The 14,064-nt window shown below is 41.8% G+C and overlaps 1 protein-coding gene across 1 annotated transcript in view; it reads right to left on the bottom strand.

Annotated features, from left to right (window-relative positions):
• The window catches only part of nisch (nischarin), a 28,399-nt gene extending 14,335 nt beyond the window's left edge, over positions 1–14,064 (bottom strand). Inside the window, exons 1-13 of the mRNA XM_074669543.1 lie at positions 13,784–14,064; positions 12,213–12,296; positions 11,918–12,100; positions 9,160–9,208; positions 8,739–8,902; positions 8,537–8,632; positions 6,981–7,076; positions 6,733–6,885; positions 6,344–6,412; positions 4,307–4,492; positions 4,082–4,210; positions 2,083–2,196; positions 1,247–1,427 (exon numbers count right to left, since the gene is read on the bottom strand). Coding sequence (XP_074525644.1) covers positions 1,247–1,427; positions 2,083–2,196; positions 4,082–4,210; positions 4,307–4,492; positions 6,344–6,412; positions 6,733–6,885; positions 6,981–7,076; positions 8,537–8,632; positions 8,739–8,902; positions 9,160–9,208; positions 11,918–12,100; positions 12,213–12,296; positions 13,784–13,864 — 1,585 coding nt within the window. The 5' untranslated portion in view covers positions 13,865–14,064. The remainder of the gene's footprint in view (positions 1–1,246; positions 1,428–2,082; positions 2,197–4,081; positions 4,211–4,306; positions 4,493–6,343; positions 6,413–6,732; positions 6,886–6,980; positions 7,077–8,536; positions 8,633–8,738; positions 8,903–9,159; positions 9,209–11,917; positions 12,101–12,212; positions 12,297–13,783) is intronic.

Below are 14,064 nucleotides of genomic sequence, written 5' to 3'. Positions count from 1 at the left end.
CTCCTCCATCCTCTCTCCTCTCTCCTCTGAGCACAATTATCGCTTTGGGCCTTTTTCAAACCGCCCCCTACACACTCTCCGTACCCACTACCCCTCCGTTTGCGTGTTCTCGCGGAGGGTCCGCCACATTAAGGGCCATCCCAAACCGATCCGCGGGGAGGGGGAGTGGGCTATAAAACCCTCCATGAGCGAGTCTGCACCGATGCCGACTCGCTGAACACATGCAGCGCTAAATTGTGTCCGGTGTCAGCCATGGAGGAAGCAACAGACCAATGTAAGTTCCACGCATATCTGCCCGCACAAACACTGTCAAACTAACACAAATATTTAGTGATTGTCATGCAGATGTTCACAACTTTAGATGTGCAAGTGATTGATTATGGTCTGCCTTGCATTTGTTCAGACAGTTCGTGTTTATTTGAGCGTTTAATATTTACAAAAAACAAAATAATTTATTCAAGCAAGAATGAAATATGAAAAAATCTTGAATAAAAAAATAGAAATGCAGCCAAAGAAGCGTGGAAGTAAGTTTCTTTAGTATTTTCTACGTTATATTTTCTTTTTTTACTTTGTTTATTTGTTTCCGCCTGAGATCTAGTGAAGTTTCTGTCCCAAAGCTGTATTTATTCCCTACACCCTGATGAAGTGAACTTCATTCAGCTGCAAGTGTGACTCGGTGACGGAGTGCACTACGTCATGGAGGGGGAGTGTGTAGGGGGCGGTTTGAAAAAGGCCCTTTGGGACAGTCTTCAAAATGGAGACTGGGAAAGTACTTCCAGTGTCGTGGAGGAGATAGGACGGAGGAAGCACGAAGTTAACGCATTGAGACGCATCCCTGGTGACATCTTTGGAAGCTGTTATGTCGTCCACGTTTTCATACGGTCTGTGGTCATGGCCTGTTTCTGCAGCATTAAAAACATTAACAAACAGTTAAAGAGACTTTTACAGACGTTTCGTTGTGGGAATTAAACCTGAAGTCGTTTAGGAAAGACGTTAGAGTTCAGTGAGTTTGAGACAGGAGGATCAGCTCCGTCATCTTTCTGACTTTGGCAGATTAGCTGGTTATGAAAGTAATAAAAGTTGGAGGCTAAGCAAGCACAGCCAGTTTGTCTGATGTTTGTTATCGTGTGTTTCTCAGGAGGAGCAGAGGAGCAGAGGAGCAGAGTCCTCCGCCTGAGACAAAAACCCTGACCCCCTCCCTCCCCGCCTCCCTCAGCCCTGCACAGCCTGATACATACATGATTACCTTGGCTGGGGCAGGCAGCCTGCTGGGCCGGGCAGGTAGAGGAGGAAGAGGAGGAAGAAGAGGAGGAGGTAACAGCAGGAGGAGCAACAGCAGAGGAGCAGCGGGAGGAGGAGGTGGGAGGAGAGGAGGAAGAGGAGAGGTGAGGAGGTGCAGGTGCAGACAGCCTGGTCTCCTCACTGATCTGACGAGAGGACAGAGAGGAGGAAGCCTTCAGAGAGCAGCAGTCACCGTCATCATGGAGCAGATCCTCAAACCTGCAGCTCCAGCAGCTCCAGGTGGAGGTTTTAAAAACGTTTCTGACGGTGTTTGAAAATATTTCAACCAAGTTGTTAAATAAACATCCCATTTGAGATGGTTTCGAGCTGAAGCTGCTGATCTGCAGGTTTTGATCCCAACAAACACGACAGCAGCTCGAGTCTCAGGTGGACAGAGATCAAGCTGCTGGAGTGGCTGACAGAAAATGTTTTAAGAAACTTCAGACTTCAGAAATCTGTTAGTGATTCACCTCTAAATGTTCTAAAAATCAGGTTAGAATCAAAAAACTACAAGTTTCTAGGTTATTCTATCATTAACTACGAGCATTAAATACAAAGAAAATCAGAAGTATCTATGAGCAAACAAACTTTAACACAGGTAATGTTTGAATATGATACTCAGCCAGGTAAAATCCTCTTATCTGAAGCACAGAAAATACAGAAACTGTCCTAAAAGTCCTAAAAAACATTCAGAAATTACTTATTTACACCAGTTATATAAGTGACAAACAATTATTTACGCTTAAAAGAAAACATCCTTATCAATGATACCCACATGTGTCTCTACGTGTCTGAGCGTACCTTCTTGTCTCCGCTGCTCTTCCTGTCTTTGACTTCTTTGGCTTTCTGAATGGCTTTCAACACTTCCACTGTGTCCAACTCTTTCTCTGTCGTCACGTTACTGTCCAGACAAACCTAAGGACGCACAGACAAACGGTTAAAAACACATCCGTCCTCCCACATCAGTGTTGATCAGTGCTGATTTTATGACACTGACAGAAGTTAAACTTGGTGATCTCAGGAAAAAGAAGAAACGACAGTTAAAGCCAGTGATTTTCAACTGTCATGACCCATAAGTGAGCAAAAAAAAAAAAAAAATCCTGTGCTTTTATTTTGAAGGGGATTTTTATGCAGCAGGGAGTCGTCTATTCACACTCCCAAACAGCAGGGTGCGACAGTGCCGTGCTTTTCTAAGGCCCCGTTTACACAGAGGCTGTTTCCCAAAGCCAAGGTACCTTGCCTTGCCTTGGTCTGATGTGGGCGTGGGGTGGGCGTGGGCAGGCATCCACATCATCAGTCGCTGCTCAAGTGCTGTTCCAATGTTCATGTCCTCCGGAGGCATATGTCCTCCGTTTGGTTAGCATGTGGCTAATTGACCGAGGATACACAGGTGTATCCTTCGCTGCCTTGCCATGGCTATAAATACCCAACATCGGAGGCTGTTTCCCAAAGCCCAGGTACCTTGCCTTGCCTTGCCTTTGAAGGCAGTGCCTCCGAAGCCACTTCCTTCCAATCCAAGGCAAGTTTCCTGCCTCTGCTCAAAAGGAGATGCTAATGGAACAGCCTACAAAGGCACATTTTGGGAGGAGCTCAGACGGCTACAAATATTGTCATGGCTTGCCACTTTTCTACACTTTCTGCTTTTTTATTGTCACATCATTGACACTCTGCAGGTGCAGCTTCTCAACAATTATAGTTACATGAGTGACACACAAAAGAGTTAAGTGTTGGACATGGTATAAGTTGTTATTTTCAGAGTTGTATTTTGTTACTTACATTTAATTTGGAATTTACCATGCGTCTCCGCTGGTGCGTCTTTTCCTTCTATTTTTTTTCCCTTTTTTGTAGATTCACGCGTTGCATGTTGGGTATTTATAGCCATGGCAAGGCAGCGAAGGATACACATGTGTATCCTTGGTCAATTAGCCACATGCTAACCAAACGGAGGACATATGCCTCCGGAGGACATGAACATTGGAACAGCACTTGGGCAGCGACTGATGATGTGGATGCCTGTCCACACCCACCCCACGCTCACATCAGACCAAGGCAAGGCGCCTGGGCTTTGGGAAACACCCAGAGACTCCCGCAAAGATTCTTCCTTTGTGTTTCGGCCGTTTTGTTGTGTGAGACGGTCGGCAATCCAACCATGACGCGCATTACCGCCACCTACTGGACCGGAATGGCTCAACAGGAAATGTGGCTGCGAGCGCAGCCTTCACCTGAAACTACGAGTGCGCACGCGGTGACGTCAGCGTTTCACCCTGAAACGCTCCGCTCTGTGTTTACACAAGGCTGGATGGAGGAGCGGATTCAGATCTTTCCACTCATTTTCAAAACATTGCGGTTTCACTGAAAACGCAACGTGGTCTCATCTAAACGGAAGGCCAAAACGCAACGAAATGTTTGCGGAATAGACCGTTTTCGGCGTCATGTAAACGTGGCCTAATTGGCAGCCACAATTTCAGGGCATAGAAGAAGATCGACGATGTTTTATGTTTTATGTGTGAAGTGGATGATTTATATGATGATTTTTTTGTGTTGTTTGTGTATTTATCTGTCTCCAGCTGCAGACAAATTTCCCCTTGGGGACCATAAAGAAATATTTGACCCTTGAAGTTCGACGTAGGAGCAGCTTTAGGAAACCACACACCTTCCTCTAAAAGTTAAACTGGTTAAAGATGACCAGGAGACGACTTAAAGACCTGAGGACATCACAAAGTGTCTTCACAGCTCTTTGTTCATAATTCTGCTTTAGTACAGGAAACACAGTTGTTAAGTTTTTGTTTTCCTGGTGTACCTCTGCTGCTCGGTCTCCAAACTGGGCCAGGACTTTGGTTCTGTAGTCTGGGATGATGCACATGGGGTTACTGGACAGGTTGAGTTTCTCCAAACAGGGCAAAGAGCCGATGTTCCTGATCTCCTCCAGCTGGAACAAAAACAGCTGGGTTAAACTTTTGATGGTCTAACATGGCTTGAAGATGATTTCTACTTTAAACCGTCAGCGTGTCCATAGGGTGCCTACCTGGGCCAGTTTGTTGTGGCTCAGGTCCAGGTTGACCAGGGAGTAGAGCTTGGTGAGGCCGGTCAGCTGGTCCAGCTGGTTTCCGGCCAGGTTGAGGGTTTTGATGTTCCCCAGACGTGTGTGAGCAGCTTCGAGGACCCGCAGGCTGTTGTAGGACAGATCCACGTGGACCAGGTTGTACAAGTGCTGCAACATCAGGAAAAGTTCATCAGGAGCCCAGCCCCACCTCAAAGAAGTCCTCAACTAGCCAAACCCTGTCCCAGAATTCAAGACCAGCACATCAAAACCTCTAAACACCCAGAACTAAGCTCCGGACCATGGGGGACAGAGACTTTTACACTTGCTGGAATAACAGTAACTTTTCTCTTGTTCCATCGGCAGATTTTTTTTTGTTACAAGCAACTCAGACCCCATTTTGCCTTTGAATATCTTGAAACAAGACATTTTTCTAGACTGGTCAGGTGAATGTAGCTCAGATTTAAGGTCCTATATTATGCAAAAATCACTTTATTAAGTCTTTTAGTGATATTTGTGGGTCTTTGTCTTTCCTCCCAGCCCACAAAATGTGATATTTAATGACAAAACCTGTAATTAGTAGAGCTTGTTAATGTAAAATCCTGACCTAAAACGAGCTGTTTGGATTTTGGGGATTTGCCGACGTCAGCAATTCCCTTTTTTGACCAATCAGGAGCAAGTCTGACCTGATTGGTCCACCGGAGCTGGTACTCCCCGCGTCTCCTCCCCGCCCACTCCTCTCCCTGCTGCTGGAGAGAAATCTCTCCAGCAGCAGGGAGGAGAATGGCAAAGTTGTAGAGCCATCACTGCTCTGTTTTTGGCTGTAAACAGCAACATAGTCCTATGCTCAAGCTTCCCATCTCAGAAGAAGACAGACTAAGTGTCTAGAGTTCATTTATCAGGAAATGTTCCAGCTACACTCAGTAAAACTGTGCATGTGTGTGCTAGTCACTTCATGGCCGACTGCTTTTCCAACTTTGGTCAGTCCAACAGAGGGCTAGCCAATAGACTGGTCCTGAATCCAGGCGCATTACCAACCAACAAACCTGGGACCCTGGAAATGTGAGTATTTTAAATGCTGTGTGCTGTGGAGCAGATGTTTGAGCTTTTCCTCAGTGTCCCCCCTGTCTTCGTGTTAACTTCAGGATGCTAACTTTAGCTGCAGTTAGCCTGTTGTTTTAGCCTGTAATGTTACGGTAAACGAGCTTCTCTGTTTTCTAAACATTGTGCACTCGGAGCTCGTGGCGCCGCTCTCAGTGACGTGGAAGAGCGGGGCGGTATCAGCGGTGGCTCATTTACATATGAAGGCCACGCCCACTAAATCAGAGCGTTCTGAACAGAGGGGCTATGAGAGCCTGGAAACAATGCTGCTGTGCTTGATTTATTGGCTTTTTGGACCAAAACATGTTACTACCATTTCATGAAGACATCAATGATCCAGATTAAACTGCAGAAAAGGAGCAGAATATGGGACCTTTAAGTCAAGAAAGACATTTTCTTCTGAAAATAAGACAAAAACACTTAATACGATTTCAGTTTTTTCCAGTGTAATCAGTTAGTTTTCCACCTTTCTGAGCTTTCTACCACTGGTGTTCTAAAAGTGGATGACTACAACATGCTCGCGAAGGTTTTGAAATTTAAAACCTGTTGTGTGTATCTTATTTCTAACTTTATGATGCAACCTGTGTTTACTTATTTTAGAGGAAGTGAGTTATTTAAAATCTGGTTGTGAATGAACCCCCGAACTTCACCTCTGTGTCTAAAATGTAAAAATCTCAGAGGGAATCTATACGCACTGCGTTGCCCTTGCCTTTTCACTTCGCTTTTCACTTATTTAAGGGATTCAAAAGTGTTAAAGTAAAGAGATCTCATTTTGCTTTGGGAAATTTGAAACATTCAACACTTTCTGTAAATTTATAGACTAATAAACGAATCGAGTTGCATCCCTTGAAATAACTCCAGCTCTGACATGAGGCAGACCATCCAATCAGAGCTGATAATCTTCATCACTCAGTAACATACCTGCAGGTTTTCCACTGTGGACAGCTGGTTGTAGCTAAGGTCCAGAAACTCCACCTTAGGGATCAGTTTCTGCAGAAAAGACAATTTGGTCACTTTTTATGATCATAGGAGTTAAATAGAACAAAGAAGTGAAAGACAATTGATTCAAGAAGAAGTCATCAAATAAGTCAGAATGTGTCTTCACTCTGTCTTTGATCGGAAATCTTCAAATTCTGCTTTTTTTCTTCAAGGATGCAAAAAAATCTTGGAATTTTGCTACAAAACTGGCAAAATAAAAACTTTGCAATAATAAATAAAATCTTTCTCCAACATCTGGGACACTGTGTGAAGGACGAGTCGCTCTGTCTGAGTCTGGATCGCTCTGGTTGAATCTCAGGGAGTGTGTTTACCACTGAGCTGTCGATGGTGCTGATGCAGTTGTGGCTCATGTCCAGCGTGGTCAGGTTTTTCCACACGGGGATGACGGCCGTGACGGGACAGCCAGACTCCGAGCCCTCAGCCTCCCACTGTGAGAACTCGCTGGCTTCAGGAACCAGGATGGACTGGAGACCAGGAGGGAGACAGAACACAGATCAGGGAACCAGGACTCTGCATCAGGGTAAAAACTGCAGAGAGAAGAGTCCAGTCCAAACCGTACCATCATGGTTTCTGTGGAGCGGTGGATGCTCAGAGTCGCCAGACTGGACCTCAGAGACGACAGACCGCGGATCTGCTGAGAGCTGCAGTCACTGATCTGTGGACAGACAGGCAGACAGGCAGAGAGTAAGACAGACAGAGCAGAATCCTTTTAATCCTTAACATTTCTTCAGCCTCAGTTTTAAAAACCTAAAATTAAAACAAAACAAAAGAAAAAAACTCCCCTCCTTTCTTCCCCTTTTTTTTCCGCTTTCACTCCTTCCTTTCTTCTTTCCTTTCCTCCTTTCTCTCCTCACCTTTCTGTCTCAATTTCTAACTTCCTTTCTACCTCACTAACTCATAACATGTCTTTTACATTACTTCACGTCTTTCAGACTTTTACCTCTCCTTTCTCACTTCCTGTCTTTTTCCTTCCTTCTTCCTTCCTATTTTCCTTTCGTCCTTCTAACTTCCCTTTTTTCTTTGTTGTTTCACCTCCTTTCCTTTGTTTTTCTTTCTTTCTTCCTTCCTTTCTTTCGTTCTTCCTCTCTTACCTCCTTCCTATCTTCCTTTCTTCCCTCTTTTCTTTCTTTCTTCCCTTCTTCCTCCCCTCCTTTCTTTCTTTCTTTCTCTGCTCCTGCTTCCTTCCTTCCACCCTTTCTTTCTTGCTTTCTTCCTCTCTCATCTCCTTCTTTCTTTATTTCTTTCTTACATCCTTTCTTTCCTTCTTCCTTCCTACGTTCCTTTCTTTCTTCCTCTCTCACCTTCTTCTTTCTTTTCCTTTCTTTCTTTCATACATCCTCCCTTCCCTTCGTTCTCTCTCACTCCCTAACTTTCTTCCTTTCTTTCTTCAATCGCTCTTTCCCTTCTTCCTTCTCACCTAACTTTCTTCCTTTCTTTTTTCTTTCTTCCATCCTTCCTTTCCCTCTTCCTTCCTGCCTAACTTTCTTTCTTCCATCCTTCCTTTCTTTCTTTTTCTTTACCTTCTTTCTTCCTCTCTCACCTCCTTTTTTCCTTCCTTTCTTTTTTCCTTCCTTCCTTTCTTTCTTTCTCTCTCACCTTTTTCCTTCCTTTCCTCGTTCCTTTTTTAAAATTTCCTTCTCTTTACCTTCTTTCCTTTTTCTTTCTCTCTCACCTTATTTCTTTGTTTTTCTTTCTTTCTTTTCTCCCTTTTCGCATTCTTTCTCATTTTCTTTCTCTCATTCTTTTCCCTACCTACCTTCCTTTTTCTTTCCCCACTCCTTTTTTCCCTGTTCTTGTCCTCTTTCCTTCTTACTTTTCAGCCCTTTTCTTTCCTTTCCTTCCTTCCTCTATCCTTTTTTTATCCTTTCTTCTTTCCATCTCCTTGTTCCCTTCCTTTTTGTCTCAAAGTGCTATTCACTGATGATCTCTGTTGTATATAATTAAAAAGTTAAAAAGTGTAAAACTTTTTTTTCTATAGAAATGTGTTTAAGTTCCTCTGACAAACTCTACAATCAGAGAGATGTTTTATCCACGTTTATGTTCCTGTTTTACTGTGTGTGAGGCAGGAACTGAACACAGTAAAGGTGTGTGTGTCAGGGAGAGACAGACAGGTACCTCTATCTGCAGCAGAGACTTGAACACAGACAGGTCAAAGGGCAAACTGCTCTCCTCGATGTTACTGGTCCCCACTGGACCTCTGGTCCCCGACACCTGAGCCAGGACAAAACCAGAGACCAACATCAAACCTCTGCTCCCTCAGTGAACTCATGACCACATCAAACTGAGCTGATGTAGGAGACATGAAGAGGTGTGGGACCTTCAGGTATCTCAGCCTGCAGGTGAAGTCCAGGATGTGTCCCAGGTCTGTTTTGGCATCTCCGTTGAAGCAGGTGGGTTTAGCCAGACGAAGCTGCTGAGTGACGGAGTAGAGCTGAAGAGGGTGGAGGGAAAACACCTCGCCGGCCTGCAGCAGCTGCTCACCTGCAACAAAAACACACACACACACAAAAGTTTGATCCCACTCAGATTAGGGAAGCCCAGAGATGAGTTTTTTTGGCAGAAACAGAAAACACCACTTCCCATGTACAGGACAAAATCAGCAAACACATAATGCTTTGTTCACAGGGGACTAAAAAACAACAAAAACTAAATATTTGTCACTAGAGCCTGAAGTGTTAACACGGCTATAGGAACATAAATAAAATAACAGGGGTCAAAGGTCAGAGGGGAGGTGTTACCTTTATGAAACAGCTCCTCAGCGAGTGCTGCTGTGATCCCGTTGATCTCCTTGAGGAGAAAAAACAAAGTGTTTCAAATGTTGTGTTACAACAGAATACCAAACTTTGACTTGAAACACAAAGTTTTATTGTTTAGTTGCACAAAGAAAAGTATGTTTCTTGGTGAGTTTTTATTTGTAGTTATTTTTGTCAGGGTTCCAGCTGTGTTTTGGAAAAAGAGAAACACGCTCACAGAGTCTGGACAAAGTGACTTTAGCTCGGATTAGTTACACAACAGTTTGAAGAGCAGGGCAAAGAGCAGCCTCTCCATCAGGCAGTCAACACCGTCCAGTTACACGTTTTCATCACGGTGACATTTGCTGAGTGATATAAACAACTGATTCCTGTGGTCACTCAAACTGATCCGTGCATCATGTCGTGTCACATGAGCGGCGAGCGTCTCCTCAGAGTCTTGTGGACCTTGTGGACAACACTGCTCTGTTGTTGTTGTTGTTGTGACTCTGTCATATGATCACAGTCTGAGACGTCACAAAGCCTTAAATTGTGTTTGAATGAAACGCATTAGTTGTGTCAGTGTTGGTGTCAGTTTGCACGATGTCTTCAGTTCTTAAAGTCTCCTCTGGATGTTTTCTTTCAGGAGGATTTCTCTTCCTCACCTCTACGATCAGATGGAAAAATGTGAATTTAGTTTTTATATATTTCTTCAAACTTTCTACCTTTTACTTAGACTGCCCTTTTTATTGTCTCAGCCTGTTTGTTTATTATTCTGTGTTAATTCACACTGAGAGAAATCACAAACAGCAAATATCGTTTCTATTTTTGAGGCACTTTTCCCTCTTTAACTCTTTTTTCTTGTTGAAAAAGTTAAAAATGCCTCACATTGCTGGAATTGCTTGAGGTTAACTTTTTTCCTCACCAGCCACTGTGGCTAATGTTTTCCCAGAGTTACCAGCCTCTCAGCATTTTCACTAGCCACAATTTTGTTGTTGGATAATAATGTTTAATATGATTAAAGCCGACATTACATGCTAAAAGTTTACTTGAACTAAAATTACAACCTTTTTAAATGTAAATGACCTCTGTTTACACTCAAACCAAGATCACATAAATGTTTAACGACATTATAAGGTATTCAGTTCTAAAACGGTTGTGCTCCTTTAATATGAAAATACAATTAGGCCAAAATTATAAAAGGAGGAGTTTATTATTGCATTGAATGAAATTGTTATGCTTGAAGGTAAGTTGAAAAGATAAAAACTTAAACGAAAATCTAGCAAGAAACACTGTCTGCTTAGATATTTATTTACAACAGTAATTTTTCAGTAATAAACTAAGTACCATACTTTCTGGACTCTAAGTCACTTCTTAGTAAAATTATGCATTTTTTTCAAGTCCTATCAGTCAAAAAATGCATCATGAAGACAAAAACAACATAAGTCACACTGGACCACAAGTTTCATTTATTTAGAATGATTTGGTTTGTTTACAGTATTTATAGAGTGAACTTTTTTGTCATATAACTTTGATAAATATTTGTATATTAAGAGGTTTAAATATTAGTCCTTCAGCTCCTCATATCTGTGACCAGTTTCTCTGTGTGTGCTCCTCTCCCCTTCCCCTGCGCTAGGTGAGTGTTGCCAATGAGATCGGTGCTTAAATGAGCTCCATCCGATAAATGTCCTCACTCCTAAAAACTTAGGAGACTTTTGATGCTATTTTATGACTTAAATCCCGGGATCTGTTTACATTGGAGAGCAAAATAGACGCAAGTGACCTTTCAAAATCACGTTATCAGGCGCTAAACACCAGGAGCTGTCAAGCTAGAGAGGCTGGAGATGTCTGGGTGCGTGTAGGCAGTTACGTCAGCAAAAGACTTCGCGAGTGGACCAATGAGCAAACACAGTGTGCAGGTAGTGCTCATGGGAGTTGTAGTATATTAGTGTGTGAATATATATATATAAATATATATATATAAATATATATATATATATATATATATATATATATATATATATATATATAAAATACTTTTTTTTCCAGCTGTGCTAATACAAATGTCTGCTGGTAATGTATCGTTGGTGCATATATGCATGTTTATGAATACATGTTAATATTTTTTTTACAATCATATATCAGTTGAATGTAAATGCATTTATGTATATAATATTAGTATGTGTAAGAGAGTACATATACTATGATTATTGTCACTTAAATTTTCCTTTTTGCTGAGACTGCTGGGGATTCATTTTGGAAAAAAACTCATAAAAAAAGAGAATTCGGATAGAATGCATTTAAGAGACAACTTAGGTTAAGTATTTATTTAAAGCTTGTTTCAAAAGAAGCTTAAGCTGGCGCCTTACGTTTTTATGCGTCTAATTGTTTTTTTTCTTTTACTAAGAAAAAAAAGAAGGACATGATACATTGTAACGACAGTAGCACAATAGGTTACAGGCACTTTTCTTTAACAGTCCCTCAAAGATAAACTCCCCCACAAATGGAGACATTCCCCTCCCTTTAATCTCAACATGATGCTCTTTATTTTTAGTTTAGAGTGTTAACATTAATACCCGATCTCTTCTGTGGTCAGTCGGTCAAGGTAAAGAAAATGAATTATAATAATAATGAAATAAATAAAAAACATCTGGGACCTGTCTCACTGCACTACTGACTTAAAGAAAGCAGCCCTGGTTTGAAGGCTCATAACAGTGGTTCAGGAAAGGAAAAACTTTGTGCAGAACACTGAGGAACGTCTACTCACATAGAGGTGAAAGTGCAGGAAGAAGGCGAGCGGCGTGGGCGTGGCTTGTGGGAACTGCTGAAGCAGCGTCTGTAGGTAGAGCTCCAGCTCCTTCTGTCTCCTCTCCACCAGACTCTTTGAGTTCTTCCCGATCATCTTCTTTGGAGGGAGCAACCGCCGGTCCACCTTCTTCTCCGCTGTGAGCTGAGGAAGAGGAGGAAACAGTCATTTGCTGATCAAAACGACTTAAATCCTCAAAGCAAAGCTGCTTGTTCTATTTCAGTGACATGTTAAACGATGATCTCTCTACACTTACCTTCTCATGGAGGTCATGGAAATCACTGTAGCGATGCTTTACGGTCCACTTGTGCTCTCCGTCTGTGACATGAATGATGTAGACCTAAAAAAAGCAGCAGATCACTCGTGAATACAATAAGAGTGAAAACCTTCAGGGCAGAAAAACCTGAACTTCATTTTTCAATACCCTATAAAAAACTGTTATACCAGGTGAACTTAGGTCGTTTAATAAAGGCTGATCATAAGATGAAGTTGAAGTCAAATTGAAAGTCACGTCCAGCAAATTAAAATTCCTTGCATGGCTATTATAACTTATGAAAATGATGAGATAACCAAAACTAGACTTGTGACAGAAAATCTGATGAGTGAACAATATTCTGGTTCATCAAAATGAAAATTATTATTTTTTATCAATTCATTTCATCCAAGAAAGCCTTGAAATTCCCGCCCTACATCTCACCAAAGAGGCAGAATCACACATTTTTCACTCAGGGCTGCATCTGCTCAACAGTTTACATGAGAAAAAATAGATGATACACTTCTAAACCCCAGACAGAGAATTCAATAGATATTTATGCCCCAAACATGTGAATTAGACATAACACATATAACTATATTATATAAAACTATTTAACACATATCCCTTGTATATTTTAGTTCAAGAATGTGGTTGTTCATCTTTTGTCAACTATCAAACACTGATCTGAAACTGAAGCAGGTTAAAACGAAACAGAAACAGAAATTAGAAACCTTCACAACCTTTGTCCTTAACAATTTCTTTGCCGGGAAGACAAGTTCCTCCTTTGACGGTACTTTCCATTAGAAGAAGAGAAGATGTGGGACTTGTGGTTTTCTTTAAGGCCATTAAAATCATTAATACCTTAACTGTCTATTCCCTGGCAGAGAAAGACCGAGCTGTCAGTTGTGTCACCTTTACTGAAGACGCTGCAAACACTCTGGAGCTGGATGACAGCTACACAGCAGTTAGCCACTAAATTATCATCAAAACCCCGCCATTTTTTAAATTCATGTATCTTAAAGACATAAAAACTTACGTTTAATAAGTGTAACACATTTATAGATCATATAAGTACAGTTGGAATCGTTTACTTTGAGAAACTGGAGCTGAGAAAGCTAAGAGCTAAGCTAACTGGTGCTAGGTTAAATGAACCGTGGTGTTCCATTAATAACTGCTTCACTTTGAGATGTGCTACTAAGCAGCTCTGCGCATGCTCACATTACAACGTAACGTACTTTTTGAGCATTTCTTGACAGATACTAGCTTTTTTCGCTTGAAATATTAGTTCAACAATATATGAGTGGGTTTGAGTTGGAGTAGATTTTTTTTTCTTCGTATTCCGACAATGCAGTGTTATCTCAAAATCGAGATAATATGTGTTAAGAAGAAACGTAAAAGAGTTTTAAAATACATACCATTACAAGTTAAAGTTTTCTAACGTTATTCTCACTCCGGATTGAAATCGAAAACAAAAACTATTCTACTGCTGTAACTGATAGGCTCTGACATCGATCTGCATATTTCAGCAAGGTAGCAGAATTCACCATAACACCGGACGTGAATTAGCTTACTGTGTAGTTTTCCACCAGCTCCGACCCGACGACACACACTTTCCTCTCGGAAACCTCCTCTGGAAACGGAGCCGACTCCATGATGAGATGAAGACAAAACGATGCGATAAGTTATATATTAAACCGAAACATTAATAAACTCTTTGAAGGGATTTCCAGAGCTTCTTCTCCGCTAACCGCCTCCTGACGCCATGTTTGTTGTGGTACTGCCGAGCGAAGCAGCTGACTGATTTAAAACACTCAAACTTTATTTACAACCGGCCGGTAGCAACACAAAGACT

The sequence above is a fragment of the Halichoeres trimaculatus genome, unplaced genomic scaffold, assembly GCF_033239565.1.
Source record: "Halichoeres trimaculatus isolate MK-OKI-2021-1 unplaced genomic scaffold, fHalTri1.1 fHalTri1_scaffold_1, whole genome shotgun sequence".
NCBI lineage: Eukaryota > Metazoa > Chordata > Actinopteri > Labriformes > Labridae > Halichoeres > Halichoeres trimaculatus.
Note: the sequence above shows the minus strand (reverse complement) of the source record. Positions and strands in the feature narration are given on the sequence as shown.